Genomic DNA, 20,362 nt, shown 5'->3' with positions numbered 1-20,362 from the left:
TTTAAAACAATACAGACAATGAAAACCGAACCAGTGTTATATTATTTACATTAGATTTTTTTTTCAAAGAAAGTCAAAGCTATGACACCAAAAATCCAGCAGATGGCAGCATCCTTCTAAATTGGAAAGTACTGGACAACAACTGCTGAACTCATGTTTTATGATAAATGAAAGTAAAACAAACAATAACAAAAGTGAAAAACATAAAAAATGATTGAGATGCAGCTAGGATCGCTAAAAAATAAAAAAATGATAGAGATTAAATTATCGCATAAAAAGATACATTTTGAGTAAAAATAAAAACTAAAAATGCAAACAAACCAATTAAGCAAAATCCTTTTGTTGATATTTTGGGAAATACCAAAAAGTAGTGTTAAGGAAACCACAAACCTATATATACACATTGCTGGAATTGTATATTGTTCAAAGCAATGTTATTCACTTATTTTGTTTTCTTTTTTAATAAAAAAAACGACCAAACTTGATATATTTTACAAGGATTTTCCCTTTAATTACAACTGCAAGTGCACATCTTGAGAATGAAATGTTTCAACAATCCTCTGTAAAGTAGCTCAATCTCAGTCACATTTCTTAAGTCATTCAGATGCTTATCCCTCCTTATTTTAAACGTGTTTATGTGTATCAATGTCCTTGCGTGATTTTGTAATTTTATTTTTAAGGACCCATTGGTCAGGTCATCTGTTCTATTACATAAAGTCCCAGTACAATGATGTTCGTGATTATGTGAAAAGTTCAAACTTCCTAAAATACTTTTTAAAAACAATCTGTGAGTAAGTGCGCTTAATTTCTTCAAAAGAAGAGAAAACCAGGAGGGTATTTGTTTTGTTTTTTGTCCTTTTTTATTTTTATTTTTTTAATTTTTTTACTGAAGGTATCGAATCCAGATGCACGGCGCACTTAAACTGGCCAATCACCGCGGCTCCAGCAGGAGGGGCTGGCGACTCATTTCACCGGCTCATCTCAAAGTTGCAGAGCATCCTTTAATCCCCGCCTGCCTCTCTGTCTGACTCCTCTCTTACCTGCCCGTTCTGCCGCCGCTGCATCTCCTCCCCTTCTCTCCAGCCTGCGAGACTTTTTACTGAAGCCTTCACCCCGATAAAGAAGTGCGGCTCGAAGCGTTTGGAAAGATGTTAGCTTGCGCCGAGATGATCACTATGTGCCTGCAGTCGGCCAAACAGAAGCATCTTCGGGCTCACCAGCAACAGCAGCCGCTGCACAGCTCCGGACAGGGGCTTACTATCTTTCACGATGTAAGTGGAGATTTACTCGAACACAGTAAAAAGTCAAAATTTTTGCACTATGTTTCATGTTTTTTTAATTTATAGTAGACCAATATCTGTTAAGGTTCAATAACAGATGTTTTATATATATATATATATATATATATATATATATATATATATATATATATATATATATATATATATATATATATATATATATATATATATATATGTATATATATATATATATGTATATATATATATATATATATATATATATATATATATATATATATATATATATAATGTAAATAGAAACAGGAGGGTCTTGTGTGTCTGCGCGTGTGTGTGCTTGCGCGTGCTCGCATGTGTGTTATTTTAAATAGGAACGAAGGAAGAGCTGCAGCTGCTGCCTCTGCATGATAAATTAAGCTCTCAGTTGGACAGTTTTAGGGGCTGCTGGAGGTTCTCCCCTTTTGACACACTGTCACACTTGTGCTTTCTGCAAGGCTTTACCCAAATTACCTCACAATGAAGTTGCTTTAAGTTATAAACTATGTTTCATAAAATTCTTTTGGGAAGAAGTTTTCTGACCAAATTATTTTTTTCCCCTGGAGGATGTTCTTATGTCCAATGCTATACAATCATCGCCTGAAGAGCTTAGAACTGTTTCTGCTCTTCCCAGGAGCCCTCAGCTAAAGCCATGCATAGACATGCTCATAGACAGTCCTGCTTCAAATGCTGCTTAAACAAATGTCACCTGCTGCCAGATTAACCTGCAATGCTGCCATAGAAACCGTCCATCATCTTAAAGGCTTTCGGGCCAGGGATGTTTCCAGATTTGAACTCTTACTATAGCTGACAGCTTTGAGTCCAGTCTATCATTATGACATTACCCACGGCAGCTTTTGGACAGTCACCTCTCTAAATTGGAAGCCATCAGCTTCTTTTAGTGCTGTGTAATTTAATTATCTCTGGAGGTTGAGTCTTCTGGATGTGTCGCTGATAAAACATTGTGCTTGAAGTGTTTGACAACAACTTGTGAAGGATATAATGCAAAACAAACAAAAAATATCTTAATTCTCCACTGAAAATTAGATTTATTAGCAAAATATACAAACTAGCAAATAAAGTTAGAGCTATTACATTGGTCTACATACCTCTGATTAAAAGATTTCTTATAATCCAACACAAAGTGCCACTTTTAATGGTTGCTGCAGTCTGAACTTTATTAATCCCTTTCCAAACAAGCACCCTTCTGCTATTAGGACTTGCTGCAAATGCATTATCAAACCTAAGCTTCTGGCAGCATTTTTGGAAAATCTTATCAAATCTTCATGGGCATAGGTCGCTGGGTCATTATTTTTCCCAGATTGATTTGTATGCTGCTGTTCAATTCATCAGGCCTTACTGGTGGACAGTAAGGAATACCTTTGATCACTGCCCTGTTGTAAGGGTCAATGTTGTTCATGCTTCAGCTCCATCACAGACAGCATGGCATTTTCTTGTTGGGTTTTCTGATACTTGATTCAATTCATCTTGCCCTCAACACACCACAGATTTCTAGTGCCAGGAAAAGCAAAACAGCACCAGAACATTACTGTGCTGCTGCCACACAATATACTTTCCACTGATCAAAAAAGTTAGTTTTATTAAATCAAAAAAAGTTTTATTACATTTTTTTTTGAGTGGAAGTGGTGTTATACTGGGAATTATGAAATGGAACCCTTTATTGTTTACTAAGATCCTTATTGTGGAAGCTGAAACCTCAGTAGCTGCCGCCACCAAGTCCTGCTGCAGGCCTGTTGCAGTCAGTCAGAGGGTTGTGACCACTTGCTTTCTAAGGAATCTGGTAGCTGGCATCAAAACTTCTTTTTCCTCCACATCCAGGTGATGTAACCACTGGTCCTTTAATTTGCAACCTATGCTTTCAACCCTTCAGAACATGCAAGGTCCTTACTATCTTTAGGATCCCAATGCTCTCTGACCCTTCTGGAGAATTAGCTTGACTTTGTGAGGCTATTTCACTGTTCTTTAGTGAGTTATTGCAAAAAAAAAAAAAAAACTGCTGTAATTGTCTTGGTTTTGATCTTAATATTTCCCTGTTCCTAGCTTAGCCCATCTTATTTGTTCTAGGGTTTGATGCATTAATTTCTAATGGTGTGCTTTTTTGAGACAAGAAACAATTTCTCTAGAGTGGAAATATTTTTGCCTGTTGGGTACCTATTTTAAATTAACCGCAGTAAGATTTTGATTTGAGAGAGAGTTTTTGCTCTGAAAGCATATTGTGCAGTCTCTTGCTGTTGTACCTATCAAACCGCTCAGTGTGAGACAGACTCTTCCCTGACTGTGAGATATGCTGAGGGTATAATTCATTTTATGCCTCAAGTAAAAGTAGCAAAAAAGTCTCTGGGGATGAATTATTGTGATATGTTTGGAGTTATTGTGAGGGTGGTACATACATTTTTTGTTTTTGTTTTCTACTGGGAATGATTGAACTGCAGAATATACTGATGTAAATGAAGGGGAAAAAAACATGTTTTCCCCAGAAAGCATTTTGATTGCGAGGATGATTGACTCTGTATTACACAAGTATTTATTGCCCCAAATTAAAATGTGATAAGAGCATCTGCTATAGGTCCATGGTGAGTCCTAATTACAGGATAATGAGCAATTACTAATGTCAAGGATGCGAGAATTATAGCATCTCAGAGATCATGCTTTGCTTCAAAAATGACGTATTTGAAGGCCAGAAACAATAAATGATGCTGGTGTGCGTAGGCTGTTTAGTCATTCTTAATGATTCTCTGCATCAAGAGGTTTGTTTCAGAGGTTTGCTGCAGATTGCCATCTCTTTTTTTCCCCTCACTTGTCCTTCACATCCCTTTTCCTACCCCCTTCTGATGTTAATCTCTCCTGCTGTGCTGGAGAAACAGTAAAACTATTACAGTTGACGATTTTTCATGGTAGTTTAGGAGCATACCAGTCACAGAGTCCTCGTTACAATCACCTTTTGCTCAGAACTGTTTATTTTTCATAAGCCAATGCACAGACAGAAGGCCCTGTGAGAAGCCGCTGTCTTAATTCCTGCCACCATGGCATCAAACCAACAGCGCGCTGGGAAGCAGATCTGACCTTTTCCTGGGATTGCTGTAAATGATGCATTATCTACTCCTGACACTGGAAAAGCCCAAAGACACAGGCCACAACAAACAAGTTTAAAGGGTCCTGTTCTGCACTTAATTGAGCAGGAGGAAGGAACACTTTGATGGTAAAATGAAAAAAAGAAAAACACAGTAAGAAGAGAAAAAAAAAAGATTCACAAAACAGAACTGGATGCCCAAAGGAAAAGCACTTAAAGTTATGTAATAACTGAAGAGGGATCACGTTATCATGCCACTGTGTTGTTTAAACAATAACTTTGATTAAATGAAAGAGAACTACTTTGAAGGTACCTTTATGTCTAGACAGATAAGTAGGAAATAGTGAGATTAGTGTGTTGGGAAGAGGTTGGAAATGACCAGAATCTTGTTAAAAGTCAGGAATTGATATATGAAGGGCAGAAGTGCAGAGTTTGAGCTTGTTGACCTATAGAGAGTGAAAGTGAAGTGCAGGTTTGGCAGTTATTAATAACTTACAGGTCATGCCTGGCATGCTTGTCAGCCATGACCTCTGGCTATCAATGGAAATAAATAGCTCAGAGAAAGAGGAGCATAATCAATAGCTGAGAAAATATCAAATGCACTTTGGTCTGTATAGTCATGGAGCAAGACCTCTTCTAAATGAACTGGTCTGATGGTGGAAGGTCTTTGAAAGCATTGTCTCATTTATTTATGACCTTCAATCTTGACTGAAGTGCAATGTCATTTGCAGTGATGTAAAATGGTAAGATTTTAGAGCAACATACCTTCTTTTTATTTTTTGTGTGATGATCTTCAATTTAATGACAAGAATAAATTTCTCTCTATATTTTAAATGTTTTTGTTTCTTCTTGAATATTTTACCTCGTAGTACCTGTTGCGCTGTGGTACCTTGCTATCAATTCCGTTTTCTGCCCCACAAAGACAGTATCAAACTCACTGGAAAACAAAATCAAAACTGATTTATGCAGATCTGGGTAGATCAGTAAAAGGAAGCACAGGTGATACTGCTTCACTCACTGGAGACCTGGATACCAACTGACTGATTTGGAAATTGGATGCACACAAGCTGAAAAAAAATCAGGAAATTGAGAAAAAAGTCACATGGAGCCTTTGGCTGAAGGAACAAAAAATGGGTAGGAAGGGAAAACTAAGCAACACATGACTGAAATTGACTAAATTCAGCATGGGCAGCATCAGTTGTTGTTCCCCAGGCTTTTCTTCAAGCAGCTGACTAACACCTTTTACAAGATCAAGAGTGAGGCATATTGTTGCACTTCTTTTGGGAGCCAATAAATGCCTTTCCCAGAGTTGGTGACTCATCTGTTCTGGAGCTGTTTGGTTGATTTGTGCTGATATGTGTCAAGTAAGTTTATTATCTTCAATCTTTAAAAAGCTTATTCAGATGATGCAATGGGTAGAGGTGTTTAAAGAAGAGGATATTACACATTTCGTGGGACATTGCATTTGTTTATGTATTTATAGTGTATATTCAGTATCCTGGCAAGACTCAGCATTTTATTGAATACACCTTTGTAGTCCTCATTTGGGTCCTATTTTTCCCTTTAGAACTTCCTTATTTATTTGACATAAATTCAACAAGGTGTCTGAAACATTCATCAGACAGTTGAGACCATATGGACATAACAGCAACAAAAAAGACTTTTAAAGACATGGACTTAAAAAAAAAAAAGTAATACATTGTATTATTTTTTTTCTTATTTATTCTGGCCATACAAAACAGGACAATGTGGTTGACAGAGTAATTATTTCTTTTGGCATGTGCTTCTTCAAACTGAGCTAGCCTTGGTATTCTATGAATTCCCCTCTGATCCCCAGCACAGGCTTTACGCCAAAGGTAACTGCAGAAGTCAGCAGACAAGAGAGGTGAAGATGCTGCTCCAAAACATAATTTCGCAACCATGCTACTATTTGCCATTTAGAAGTCAACTAGAAAAAATCCCAACGCTAAAATCCTGGGAGTTGGGGCTCTGCATTATTACCGTTGCCAAATTGGACAAGCTTTGGCCAATAAGTCAAGCTTTTATGCTGGAACAAAAACAACAGTCCAGAGAAATAGCATAGTCATGCTGGAACTGTAGCTCTGCTTAACTATGCATAGAGGCAATAATCGCTGCCAATCTCTGACCAGCAAAAGAGTGGTTACGTTGGCAGTCTCTTTTTAGCAAAACATATCAAAACATATCTTGAAAGACTGTCTAAGTGTATGCAAATACCACTCAGTTCTGCCTTAATGCTTTACTCTAAGTATAAAGCCAGGCATAAATTGACCTTGAAAGCAAAAACACAGAGCCATTAAAAAAAAAAAAAGGTTTCTATGTGCATGTTCTATGTTTTTTTAAGATGACAGATCTATTTAAGCGACACTCATTCTACTCTTTAAAAAGCCCTTTTTTCTGTTACAAAAAAAGCACTCAGCTGAAGCAATGCACACGCTGCTGCTAATTATAAGCATTGCACCACTGAGTCCCCCAATGGGAAGAGAGTGAAGAGAAACTAAGGCATCTGGAATACAATTACTTAGAATTGTCCATACACTGTGCAAGACTGTTTTATTTACAAGGTTACTTCTTAATTCAAAAAAATCCCACAAATTAGCATATCATAGGGTTATTAACATTAAGATATTAAATTAAGAAGAACTGAAGCGAACTGACAATCTCCCAGATCATATATGCAGGTCCCTTTCGGATGGTTTTGTGGAAAATGCAAAAATAAATTTTGATACTGAACTGTAATTAGTTCAAGTAAAAATTGAAATATTGTAGAAATCGTCCGTTTGTGAATGTGATCTGGATTTTCACAAACAATTTCAGTTTAATTCACTCTTTACATTGATGATCAATATGAAAGAGATAAAACAGAGACTGTGTTGGCTACAGTAGCTTCCCAGTTGCCAGTGAAATATAAGCTGTTTAAGATTCTGTAGCCATAATAAGTCAGGGAGACCTTTAGAAATAAATGATAAAGCTACAAAGGGTAAAGTGGTGCTAGGACATTACATAATTTTAAGTTAATATATGAAGAGATTATATTGTTGCTTTCAAAACAATAAAAAAACTTTGTTTTGTTTTGCTTTACACTAACAATTAATTATTGAATTTAGGGTGTATTTCTGTGGAACTATTAAAGTTGTACCCCTTCACTATATACCTGGATGCTTTCAGCTTAAGAATGCGCTGACCTTGTGAAACAAAGAATTCAGAAAAATTAACTTGGGAAAAAAATGAATCTGGAAAAGAATAAAACAAATTTCAGAGTCTTATATAGGAATGATACTAGCCTTTTTTCACTGCTTTTTTGCAGTTTCACAAATTTTATTTTAATTGTTTACCTTCAGTTTAATTTAATTTAATACATTAAAAAGGGGTGCTTTTACCTGAGTGTTGTTGCTTACATTTTTGTTATTTTAACATACATTTTTTTATATCAGCTTAAGCGTCTGAGACAATGTTGAACATATTGCATTTTATTTGTATAGTTTGGCAAAATTTCACAGATTGATACTAATCTTTTTATGGCCTAAAATAATTGTTGCATGCTTTTTTTAAGAGCTTTGACTCAATTTGGAGGACTCATAATAAAAATGATCACAATTTTACAGTAAAAATAAGAAGGATAATCTGATATTTTTTTGTCAAAAACACAATTTGGCTATTAATTAACATTTGAGTCAGGCAGTAACGCAGTGCCACTCAATTTTAGTCCGCAGAGAGAAAAGCGGCTGACTGCTCCAACACTTCCTTTTTCAAAGCTGACAATTTGGTGTTCCACATCAGAAAAAACACATTTGTGTAATTGGTAAAATCAATGATGCTGCTGTTGAATTTATTTGAAACACTTGAGGAAACAGTGTGCGCGGTCTCATGGTTCCGGAACTGACATTCAGCCTGTGTTCTTCCAATATACAAGTGCTTTTGTAACCACGTGGCGTTTTCTCTAAGAAACAGAAAGCTTACTTACAGTGTCTAAAGCATACACTGTATAGAATAACAACATGTCCAATTATCAAATTCCCCTGGCTAAAGCTACTCTTTTATATTAAAATGCATGCCTGCAGTAGTATGTGAGGACAGAAGGCTGTGTCTCTGACAGGCTAGTCTGCAGTAAGGAGAACCTGCAGGGACGTGTGCTGGCACCATTCCTGTTCCCCCTCTACAGTGCAGACTTCTCCCTGAACTCCCCAGGCTACCATTTGCAAAAGTTCTGTGATAACTTTGCCATAGATAACTTCATCATCGGTGAGGAGAACTCAGAGTACCGCCAGTGGACACAGAACTTGTGGACTGGTGCCACTTAAGGGAAAACTAAGGAGCTTGTGATAGATTTCTGCAGGCACAGACTGCCTGTCAACACACTGACAGGTGAACATCTGTAAAACTGATATTGTAATAATAGTTTCTTATAAAAAGTCTCAACACTGATGCTCTTTGCAGAAAGGGTGCATAGGGTGACTAGCTCTCTGTGCTAGGTTGCCTCTTTGGCTTAGTTCAGGTGGTGGGACTCATAAGAAGATTGCTGTTGAAAAATACTTGAAGCTGTTCCAGAAATGAGAACTGTGTCAGTGACAAACGGCTGCATCCAGGTGCACAAAGGAGCATTCTCACAGATCCTTCTTCCCAGCAGCTGTTACACTCAATTACTATAATTTCTCCCAATTAACTCAAATTTAATGTTTTTTTTTTATGTCCCTACTGTTATTTCAACAGTTTTCCCAGGTGGTTATGTACTCCAGCATATTCTGGGAGGTTGAATATGAGCAGTTTAATACAGATGAGGCACCAGCAGGACAAAAGCAAATGGCCCCCTTGCCGCATTGTGGCCTTGTGCTGCCCCTGAAATGACTGTTTACTCCTGAAGCGATGATTGTTTGTCCCATTTTGAAGATTCTCCATTTCAGCTGCCATTGCCATTAAATATGACTCACTCACTCTCACACACTCACATGCACAGTCATTATAAAAGCTTATGTAAATGTTCCTGTTTTGGTTATCCTTCTAATGAATGCATAAATGATTTAGATATTTAAATGCCAATTATTTAGTCGATATCAGACATTTGATTACATTTTTCCAGACTATTTATAACCGTTTAGTGGACAAATTCCTCATAGGGCCTTGACTAAAACTAATGGCTTTATCCTTTCTGCTTCTTCAGATTTTCCGCAGAGCTGACAAAAATGGTGAGTAAATATGTTTAGTGAGGATTTGAATTGCCTCAGTTGTTTGTTTGTTTTTTTTTTTTTTTTTTTTGAGATGTTTAATTTGTGATAAAGCCTCAGTGATAAATTGGAGCAAAATAAGCAGTTTGCATGAATGACACACAGAAACTTATTTTTTATTCATCTCATGCTTCAATTAGCTATCTAATCCAATTAAAATTTAGCTAAGGCTGTGGATTTAAGCCTAGAGGAAAAGATTGAAAAATTGTCTCATAAAATAAAATGCCTTCATATGTATTGACAGAATATTAATCCATTAATCTAATCTATACATTTGATGCAGAAAGTAGAGGGTATATTTAGCATTTTATTTTCAGATTCTTCATGCTAAATCCAGTGGCGTAATCTCACTATGCACGCACACACACACACACACACACAACTTACTTCAAGCCTTGCCTCCAGTCTCCCACTGCTGTGACCACAGCCTAAAAAACTCCTAATCTTATGTCCAGCCAGCCCAAAACTGTAAGCTGTTTCCATCTAGCCACCCGCTTGAACATTTTCTGGAGGCGTCTCTGGCAAAATCTGGTGCTACTTAATGTCAAATCCCATGCGGAGATCAAAATAAATATTAAACATCATTAAAGCTTTTACACAACCAAAGATCCTTCAGTATACTTTTAAGACAACACTTTCTGCACAGCTAACAGACCTGACATTTTACTTTTTTGCAATCACATCAAAGTGTACAGAAGTTTCCTGTAGCAACCATTTTGTCTCAGTAAACCTTGGAAATGATTTCACTGCTTTACATCATAAGTCTGTGAGTTTTCTTGAAATAAAATTACTTTTTTTGTTATATCATTCTCTCACACTTTTCAATTGTTTTCCATGAAGGTGCATTTACTGAACACAACAGATCACAGTAAATTGAATTAACTTGTTTGTCTGTTATTGGGTCATACACTTTATATATTTTTTTCTTGCTTTGATGTATGATGCATGAGATATCAAATCAGACTGTGACTAAATCAGGAGAAATTGTGTCATCATTTTTATCTTAGCATTCAGTTTAAATAGGTAGGCTAATCTCTTGCTGCAGTAAGAGCCATTCTGTTTCCCATGCTTTTGTTGTGCAATATTGGCTCACCCAGAAAGATATTTATTCATCTCTAATAACTGATGAAATAGGGTGCCAAAGCAAATCAAGGGGAGGGAAGTGTAGCCGTCATCACGGGACATTGTTTTGTTCACACTTCAAAGAGTCTGTAATCATTGTGCCTCTAAACAACAATTGCTTCTCGATAGCATTAACAATGCTTAAGAAAGACATTCTGAATGATGCATTGCTCTGATTCTTTCAACCAAATGCATTCACTGTTAGATTTTTTCATTATAATGAACTCAGCAGAGATAAGAGTCATCACTAAACCAGCTGCACAAGAAGGAAAGGGAAGGAGAACCATAAATGCTAAAAGCAAAACACACAAAACAATGTACCGTCCCACATTCAGTGGTCTATATTCCTCAGTATTAAATACAACTGGGAATAGGCTAAAAATATAATGTAAAAGAAAATGATTGGCTTTGTTTTCCCTCAAAACTGTGATCCAATTAACTATCTGTGAGATTGACAGATTTGATTGTTTGTGGTTCTTTTTAATAGCAAAGAAACGGCATGCATAACTTTTGTGAGCCCATAAGAAGAAGATTTTGATGTTACAATAATTTTGCAAAAAAAAATGAAAGAGATAAAATAAAAATCCTCCTCTTTAAGTAATAGAATGGTCTTAACTTTCTATATTACACTTCTTGTATTTATCAGTTCATGCATAATATATATTTTAACACTTTTGTTCAGAATTATGAGAGGTAACTATGTTTGCAGAGGGGCAGCTGTTGAGAGCATGCAGCTCAGTAAACAGCATCTGTCACAGCTTTTTCATTCAACATACTCACTTGTTAATGCAAGTGATCTATTTGCATACCAGTTCAGTAATTGATTTAACTTTAGTACTAATATGACATCTGTTATTGTTTGTAAATTCTTTAAAGGATTCTCAGTACAAGAATCTCATATAGATTCCTGACCAGAGAATCAGCTTTCATCAGTCAATGTTCAGCCCAAAATCTTTAAATGGTCAAGGATCAGTAAACTGATATTATTTTAACCTAACAGATTCAAGGTTTTCTGCATCATTGCTTTCTCAAGCAGGTAGTAGGGCTCAACAAACAGATATATATGACAGCTGAAATTTCTTCTCATCTCATATTTTCCGTGATCTGAAGAGAAAAATGCCAGTCAGCTTCAGACCACAAGTACAAAAGATTGCTGAAAACAGAATGTAAAAGTAGCACACGGCTGTAAGTGAAGCTTCGGAAAGTAAAAAAAAGAAAATTGCCTCAGATTTTCTCACAGATGGGCTTGTGAAACATCCCAAGTAGGACATTGATGCTAAGAATACCAGTAATAGCTTGAGTATGCAGAGATCCATAGAAGCTTACCATAAAGAAACCAAAGCCATCTCTCTTAGCAATGCCGGTTGCTACTGAAGCGTTGGTGGGGAATTTATAAACCACTTAGGAGAGCCTGCATTGGGACTAACCTTTGAAGGGATACCAGCGTGGCCTACTTTGTGCCCTACTTTGCAGGACATCACAACTTTCTTATTTTGTTTCTTGCTTACTCTAAAGGTTTTGAGATATTTCTTTAAAGTAATCCAATTTTTTTTTTAACTTCAGGAGCGCAGATGCCACACAGGGGCTCTGCTTAAGAACCGACAGGGCATTACAAGATTTCTGCTTTGGATTATTCCTAGGCCGTTTGCTTCATATAGATTTTGCACAGCTGTGATGCACAGTGAAAACTCCCATTCATGGTCAGCAGAGCATCTATGACTGTTTTAAAAAAGACTGCTGTACCATTTTTTTTTTTTTTTTTACTTTAAAGTTACTATGACTTGTGATATTTAGTTCTATGGCTGAATTTTTTAAAAATTCCTCAACCAATCTTCTCCATCCTAACTCAAATTGAGAACGTTTGCTTCTTAGCAAGTCTTGTGTTGTGGATACATAAACAAATATCACCTTCAGTGGAGGGTGATAATGCCACAAAAGTCATGATGAGGTCTGCCTGTGAGTGTTTTTGGACCTGGTGAGCTCATGTGTCAATGGGTCACACATGAATGATTTATTCATTTCAAGGCATCAGCTGGCATTTGAAATGTGAATTTGTTCCCTATCCGAATGTGCGTTAAACAGATTCAACTTGATGGAAGCAAAGAACATTTTAGTGAACCTACCTTTTTCAGTATTTAAAAATATATTTAGTTCTGCTCTTTGGGCTGTTATAGAAGAAATACAGAATTTCTTCTGGATGTGACAATTGAATTCTTCCTCAAGTACAAACATTATTTGATTTAACTGAAAATTTAGGCTATTATGTAACTTTACACTTTCCAAATTTGTGCCAGGAGATCAACCTCAGCAACAATTCTAAAATGAAAGTCTTTATTTATATACTGTAATCTGTGATTTTATGCTACTTTTGGCCCTTCCTTTTGAATGTCATTATATGGCCAGTTTCATTGTGGATGGTGACACTCTTCAGTTGTCATCCTCAAGCATATTAAAAGCATAATTTTTCCTCAAGTCGATATGGACATTTCTCACCAGAACACATTCACAATCCACTTTTTATTCCAGTTTAATTGCTGCACCCCTGCAGAGGGCTTGTACCAAATCATAGACCTATTAAAAACAGACTAATTCTGAAAACTGATGCTTTTGCATATTTTTCTTACTGGAAACCTCCCCCTTTTGACATATGAAGACATATATCCTAGAACTGTCAAGGCTTCCTCTGAGTGTCACTTTTGAGAATCCTGCTGTCTGTCTATCTTGGCACTCCAAATATAGGAATCTTTCCAAATATGACACAAGGAGAGACATGTGGAGAGATCTTTGGTTTCACAGTCTGTAAGCCACAGTACAGATGGTGTAAAGATATAAGTAATCAGCACAAACTGTGCATAAATGGTGGGAAAAAAAGCCAGTGCTAGACAGGGAAGTTAGAAAGTAATGTGTGAAAGTATTCTACTGAAAATGTCCAGTGCTAAATATTTATCTAAGAAGGAGGGACTTTGAGATTAATAAAATATATTATTTTGCTTCACATTAAATGTCTATTTGTTTTTCTAAGAAAACAAACACTGTAAAAAAATAAAATAAAATTCTGGCCCTGCAAGGATATGTGTGTTAGATAATGGATGGACTGAAAGAAATGTTGGACACTGATTCTGTTTTCTAATTTCCATCCATCCATCCATCCATCCATCCATCCATCCATCCATCCATCCATCCATCCATCCATCCATCCATCCATCCATCCATCCATCCATCCATCCATCCATCCATCCATCCATCCATCCATCCATCCATCCATCCATCCACCAGCCAGCACTGATCTTCCCTTAATCAGAGATCTACCAAAATGCCCTGACTTCTAATTTCTCACAAAACGTGTAACTTTTTTGACAACACCATCAACATTTGTATGGAATTATTCAAATGTGTAACTTTATGTCATTTTTTTTTCTCTGTGTGTCTTGTATCTTGTATACCTACTATCTTGTAGACCTAAAAACATGAAAATTACCAAATGTGGCAATGACAAAATTTTTGTCTTGTACCTTCTACATACCGGTCAATGGTAATTTTTTTTTTTTTTAAATGACTAAAAGGCTCAAACTGAACTGTGCTCTTCAGTTTTAGGTCTGCTAAGTCAGCTGACAGGAACTCACTGTCCCCCTACCTTGTACTTGATAGACAAGACCTGAATGTAGCATTTAGATGTTAAAGTCTTACTCAAGAATATTTAATTTAAACAAACTAGTGATTTAATGCATAGTTAAATTTATCTCAACTTTATTCCTATCTAGTTTGTTCCTGGGTTTTCACAGGGCAAGAAAACCTAGAAACACACCATATAAAGTGGCAAAATGTAAAAAGGTTTAACTGGAAGGGTTACATGATCCTGAATTTAACAAAAAGACAAAAGGCCTGTTTGATGTGATGTGTAGAAAGTTGCTTGTTATGTTCCTACAATATAAGCATAGAAACATAAACCTCTCCTGTTACTGAATGATAGTCTTCAAAGAATGATCAAACATTTTCTTTGTCTTGCATTCCTGCCGAGATTTCTTTATGTTAATATCATTTTCTGTTCAGCATTGTCAAGTTAATTTTTGCTTTATTTTGACTGATCTTGACATGTTCTTTACTCACAATGACTCACAGAGTCTAACTCCAATTGGCGTAATTCCAATTGCTTGAGTGTCATTGCTGAGTACTGCTTGCTGCAGTCACAATCTGTTCATCTCTACTAATTTGTAAGGATTGAAAATCTCTCATAGTTTTTCACTGGTATAAGCTTACTCTTGGCCACCCTGATTTATTTGTACTAGCAGAGGGATTGATAGTTTGCTCACGAAGGAGCTCTTCTTCACAGATGACAATCCAGCCATTCATCCTCTGCTATTGATTTTTCGGTGCAATGTCTGCCACAAAAAGCTGTGCTCACAATTAACTAGCTGAAGTAGGAAGTAATTCCAAACTGCTAAACAAGTATCTTTTTTCATATTTTATGTATTATATTCCTACTTGCATATCATTTATCAGTGACTTTCTGTTTTCCTTGCACAGTTTTGTGCAAGACCACAGAAATAAATGTTTTGATTCATTAAAATGTGATGAGTGGTATGTTGACAAGTTCAGAATACAGTGAAAAGTGTGCTTAAAGGATTTATTCCCTCAAACCAATTAGTTAATTGTTACAAAAACATGTAGATATTAGTTACTTAGGGTACCAGAGCCATAACTTCATAGAAAATGTAAAGTTAAATGGAAATAAGAAGAAATATGAAGTCTGAAATCAACCGAAAAAAGGAACCACATTGTGGCAGGTTTGGAAACCTTGAGTAATTCTGTCATAAATCCTTCACTGCTTTTCAGATGATGGCAAGTTGTCATTTGAGGAGTTCAATGCTTACTTTGCGGATGGGATCCTGACAACCGAAGAGCTTCAGGAACTTTTTTACTCCATAGACGGACGGCAGAATAAGTGAGTGTTTATGTATTTTTTTTGTTACTTGAAGAAGAATATAACGAGGAGACGTTATCAAATTTTGTTCCTTCATCAAGTCATCAGCTGCAGGTTCAACAAAATACAGTCTGAGGGAAGTTTTTAGTAAAGAAAATGGCCCCTGAAACCAGACTTCAAACAGTAACAGTTCACATCCTCTGAATATAAATATCATTAAATGCACCAGGAACATCAAAAACTCAATCAGTTTGACCAGCCTGAGGGTTTCTGCAGAAGTTCGTGCTTCGCAGTGGAAATTTAACTCACCACAGCTGCTGAAGAAAAAAAAAAGTCTCCTATGTTTTATCTTTTTTATAAGCCTATCTTCTTAATATGTTTAGCCTTTATGAGGAAACTGCATTCTTACACATGCAAATTTTCCAATCTCATTGTTGAATTATGTGCTTAAGCCCAGGTAAAAAGACAAAATTATAGTCCAATAAACAGCAATCAGACTGATTTGATGAGATTTTGTTACGCTGACTTAGCAAGGACTTTTTCATTATTGAAAATCACTGGGGTATTGAGCCGCAGTAGAAGCTCGCCACAGTTTTTTTCCTCACACTTTCTCTTTGAAGCAGCTGGCATGAGATGTGCTTCAATAACAGATTAAATGTATTGTGTCCTGGAAAACATCCCCAGAAAAATTTAATTACTTGGTGATGGTAAAAATCTTTAACAAAATATTTCACAATTTTCGGTAATGAAGCCATATTCAGTGTGATGGTAAACACTCTCTCCACATCAGGCAATAACTGGCTTGATTTTTCACTAAGCAATGAGAATAACCCTTAACACTCCATTAAAGCAAGAGGTTAATGTTCCGAGCTGTACAGAACAGTGCCGTTGTTTTAAATTGTGACACCAAAAGCTGTTTACAGCATCCAGTGTGATGACATCTTCTCTGAGTGGTAAACAAAGAGAAAGGGGTTTTCCTACAGTGTGTCAAATACAAAAAGGAAATATAAAAGAAAGTAATATCACAGCTGAATGCATGAGCATTTCTGAAAAACAGTTTTTCAAGAAAGACAGATTCACAATTTCTAAGGACAAATGCTGTACAATCTTCCATGTCAGTCAAAAAAAACTATAGGATTTGCAAACTCATGTTATCTTCTCTTTGTAGTTTTAATGCAATCACCATGCGTTCTTTAGGATAGCTCTGCAATATTCCCATTTATAAAAAAATCAACTAAAAGATCTCAAGGAATTAAGTGCAGCACCTCTTTGCACCTGCCTAATTAACTCTTCTCATTTATCTCCTCTTACATTTTGCCCTGCAGCAATCTGGACACCGACAAGTTATCAGGTTGGCGAAAAAGTGCACTGTCTGTTTTAAATACTTAATTTTAGTCGAACTTCTGTCTCTTTCAAGATTATGACCATATGCATTTTGATGTCTCATAATGTTGTCAGGCAAGCTCTTGAATCTGCAAATTAAGGCAGGTTTTATGTGCCTTTAAAAGACTTGAGGAGCTTTTTCAAAAATGAAAAAGTTTATTTATGTCTACTACTTCAATTAATTACCGTTGAAATCACTAATAATGCCCCATATTGAACTCCTTACCATTGGATAACCATTCACCTACACTAAATCTGAAAGCAATTATCCTCTTTTATCGTCTTTAAATGGATTGTGTGCCCTGAATAAAGCTAAGAATTGGGGCACCCAGATGGGTAAACAACAGTTTTGCCCAGAATAAAACTTATGCATAATTGATTAAATGGGAATGGCTTACTTTCCACTTGACGTCAAGAGAGGCTGACTGTTTTCCACATCAGAGGCCAACTTTTGTCGCAGATCAAATTCTATAAACATTTAGCATTTATTGAGCAAGAAGTCATTTGACGAACCGATTTGGAGAGACAGTGTTAACAGGAGTGAACAAAAATGTTTGAGACCTAGGATCCATTAACCTTGGATCAGTGTTGACTGTGTGTTGAACTATATGCTGAATAAAATTTGACTTTTTATTAAGACAAGCGCCATTTAATTTCAGATTTAATCAATTGTTTCAGCTTGGTAAAGATTTTTTTTTTTTTTTCATTTTATTTCCTTTAAGAAAATGTTTACCAAAAAAAATGTGTAGGAGTTTTATTCATTAAATTTGTATACATCATCCTTCATGTCCCCTATTAGGGATTTCAGTAGTTTAAGCACTTAAAAACTGTTGGCCGTTTAATTCCTACAAAGCCATTTCTTCTTACATCAACATTTCTGTTGGACTGTATTATAAATCTCACTAGTCATGGTTTGACTTCTTTAGAATCTTAGAACATGTAAGAGCATTACTTATTCATTTGTCTTTCACTGCAATAAGTGTTCAAATATTTATCCTTCTTTTCTTTATTAGATTATTTTTCTGAGCACCTCGGAGAATATGTAAATGTTCTCTCAGCTCTGGAGAGCCTGAACATTGCCATTTTAAAAGCAATGGATAAAACTAAAGAGGTAAGATTTCTGCACATTGCATGAAAACCTTTATCGATTTGTTCATGTTAAGAAAAGTTTGATGTGTGATTAACCAGAAAGTTCAGTGCTGTGAAAAAGTTCAGCTACTCCTGTTGTTGCCTTTTTGTTTTTGCTGGTCAAAACAACACAAAGGTCCACTTCACGTTTGGAAAGATAACCCAAAGATACACAGGGCCCTAGACTTTGAGCAGTGGACTGATGAAACAAAATACATTTCTTTTTGAAAGGTGTGTGTCCAGTTGCATGTGGTGCGAAACTAATTTCAGAAAAATTGCATCACACACAGTAATGGTAATGTTTGAGGTTGCTTTTCTGCTTCTGAACCTGGGAAATTTCCCTGAATTGATGGAACCATGAATTTTGAAGTACATTTGGCAAATCTACTGCAAAAAAACAAAGATTTTGGAGTGGCTTAGTCAAAGTTAGAACTTGAAACGGACCAAAATGCTGTGGTTTGACCACTTATCTTAGAGCAGCTAAGATAAGATAAGTAGCTTATCTTATCTTAGCTTATCTAAGATACTTAGATAAGTTAAGAAAATCCACAGCAGCTCTGGATTTTCTTAGAGCTGCTCTAAGAAAATCCAGTGTGAGGATTTCTTCTCTTCGGTGAAGAGTGGGAATAAAAATCATTCCCCACAGCAGTGAAAAAGACTCTTTACCACTAATTGTAAATACTTGATGTCCATTGTTGTCACCAGGTACAGTTACTAGCTTTACAGGTGTCATCACTTTTTCATGGTGCCATATGCCTTGATATGATTCAAATATCATGCTGAATGTGTAACTCCTGGATACACAGGAGATTCTTAGATTTTCAGAGCAATCACGTGAAACTCTTCATCATACATAGACCAAGTCATTCCTTCAGTGCATAAAAGAGAAGAAGAAAACAGATTTCTTATTTTATCATAGCAAGTTTATACTGCATTAAATGTTCCAGCATTATTATGTAGCCAAGGTTGGTTTCCCGACCTTCGCCTTCTGCCCCCTGCTCATCTGGGAAACATTTTCAGATCCTCTCCACTCCCTCCTCTGCAGCCGAGCCACTTCTGACTTCTCTGCTGTTGAAGCTGCTGTTCGTCTTGCTGCAGATGGACAAAGATGGTGATTAGTTTAACAGGCAGTGGCTGCCACTCAATCTGCTCCCTTTACTTCAAAGGTTCCGCCGTGTTCAGTCCAGAGTATATGCAGATTAGGATTCCACCAGCGACTACATTTTTCCACCGCAGATGAGCTACTCTAAGAAAGATGCTTTGTAGCTGAGAGTTAAATGAAATGTTCCCATATGCGAAACTGCCACCAAACCAACAGGTAGTGCATTTAACTTAGCAAAAAACATCATGTTGTTTAACATTTGATTCAAAAATGTAAACCTTTTCTTAATATATAAACATTATTATTAATATTACTATTACTTGTCTAACTTTATGCAGTGTTTTTTTTTCAATCAGTAGCATAAGACTCATATATTTTTGAAAAGGTAAATGCAGTTTTTAAACATAAGGCATTATGTTAAAAACAAAATGCCTCATGATGCCATATGTAATGAATGCCATTTTTAAGTATATGGACTCTTCAATCAATCATTACATAACAAGAAGTACAGGACTCAGTGCTCGTCATTGGAGCTTATTACATCACTTTTAAGCCACTGCCATAGGCTCTGTCGACTTTACCTGGATCCAGGATCAAAACATTGATGCAAATTTTAATAATTCCATTGTTTTTTCTTTTTACTTTGGCTAAAGACTGAAATACTGTAAATATTAGAGAAAATACTATAAGTATGAACCACAATAAAATCTATTAGAGAATAAGAAAATAAAAATAGGATCTGATTTAATATTGATCTAGGTAGTTTCTAATAGTTAGAAACACCCGATTTCTGTTTGGTTTCTAGAGTTAGAAAAATTGAGTTTGGACTGCTTGAATGTGTGAATCTGTGTTAACTGTTTTGCAAAAGGGTGAGGGAAAATGTGCCAAACCAATGAGAAATCATTGTAAGAGGTGTCTTCTGCTCTGTTGAGAAAGTAACAATGAACATTGAGTGCATCCCAGTTCCTTTAAGCAGGTCAAAGCACTCAAGAAAAAATGTATTATAAACCAGGTTGAGGAGACTATGCATAGATATCCAAAACAATTAGAATATTCTGTTTAGATGAGGCCTGTAAAGGC

At 36.2% G+C, this 20,362-nt stretch overlaps 1 protein-coding gene across 1 annotated transcript in view; it reads left to right on the top strand.

The window, feature by feature from the left end:
* The first annotated feature begins 11 nt into the window (after nt 1–11).
* The window catches only part of necab3 (N-terminal EF-hand calcium binding protein 3), a 38,418-nt gene continuing 18,067 nt past the window's right edge, over nt 12–20,362 (top strand). Inside the window, exons 1-5 of the mRNA XM_014990950.2 lie at nt 12–1,271; nt 9,563–9,587; nt 15,582–15,690; nt 16,995–17,020; nt 18,066–18,163. Of these exons, the coding sequence (XP_014846436.2) occupies nt 1,149–1,271; nt 9,563–9,587; nt 15,582–15,690; nt 16,995–17,020; nt 18,066–18,163 (381 nt within the window). The 5' untranslated portion in view covers nt 12–1,148. The remainder of the gene's footprint in view (nt 1,272–9,562; nt 9,588–15,581; nt 15,691–16,994; nt 17,021–18,065; nt 18,164–20,362) is intronic.

This window comes from Poecilia mexicana, unplaced genomic scaffold, assembly GCF_051168715.1.
Source record: "Poecilia mexicana isolate PSO_F unplaced genomic scaffold, ASM5116871v1 scaffold_5, whole genome shotgun sequence".
NCBI classification, from domain to species: domain Eukaryota; kingdom Metazoa; phylum Chordata; class Actinopteri; order Cyprinodontiformes; family Poeciliidae; genus Poecilia; species Poecilia mexicana.
The sequence above is the reverse complement of the archived record's forward strand: the minus strand, read 5'-3'. Positions and strand labels throughout refer to the sequence as shown.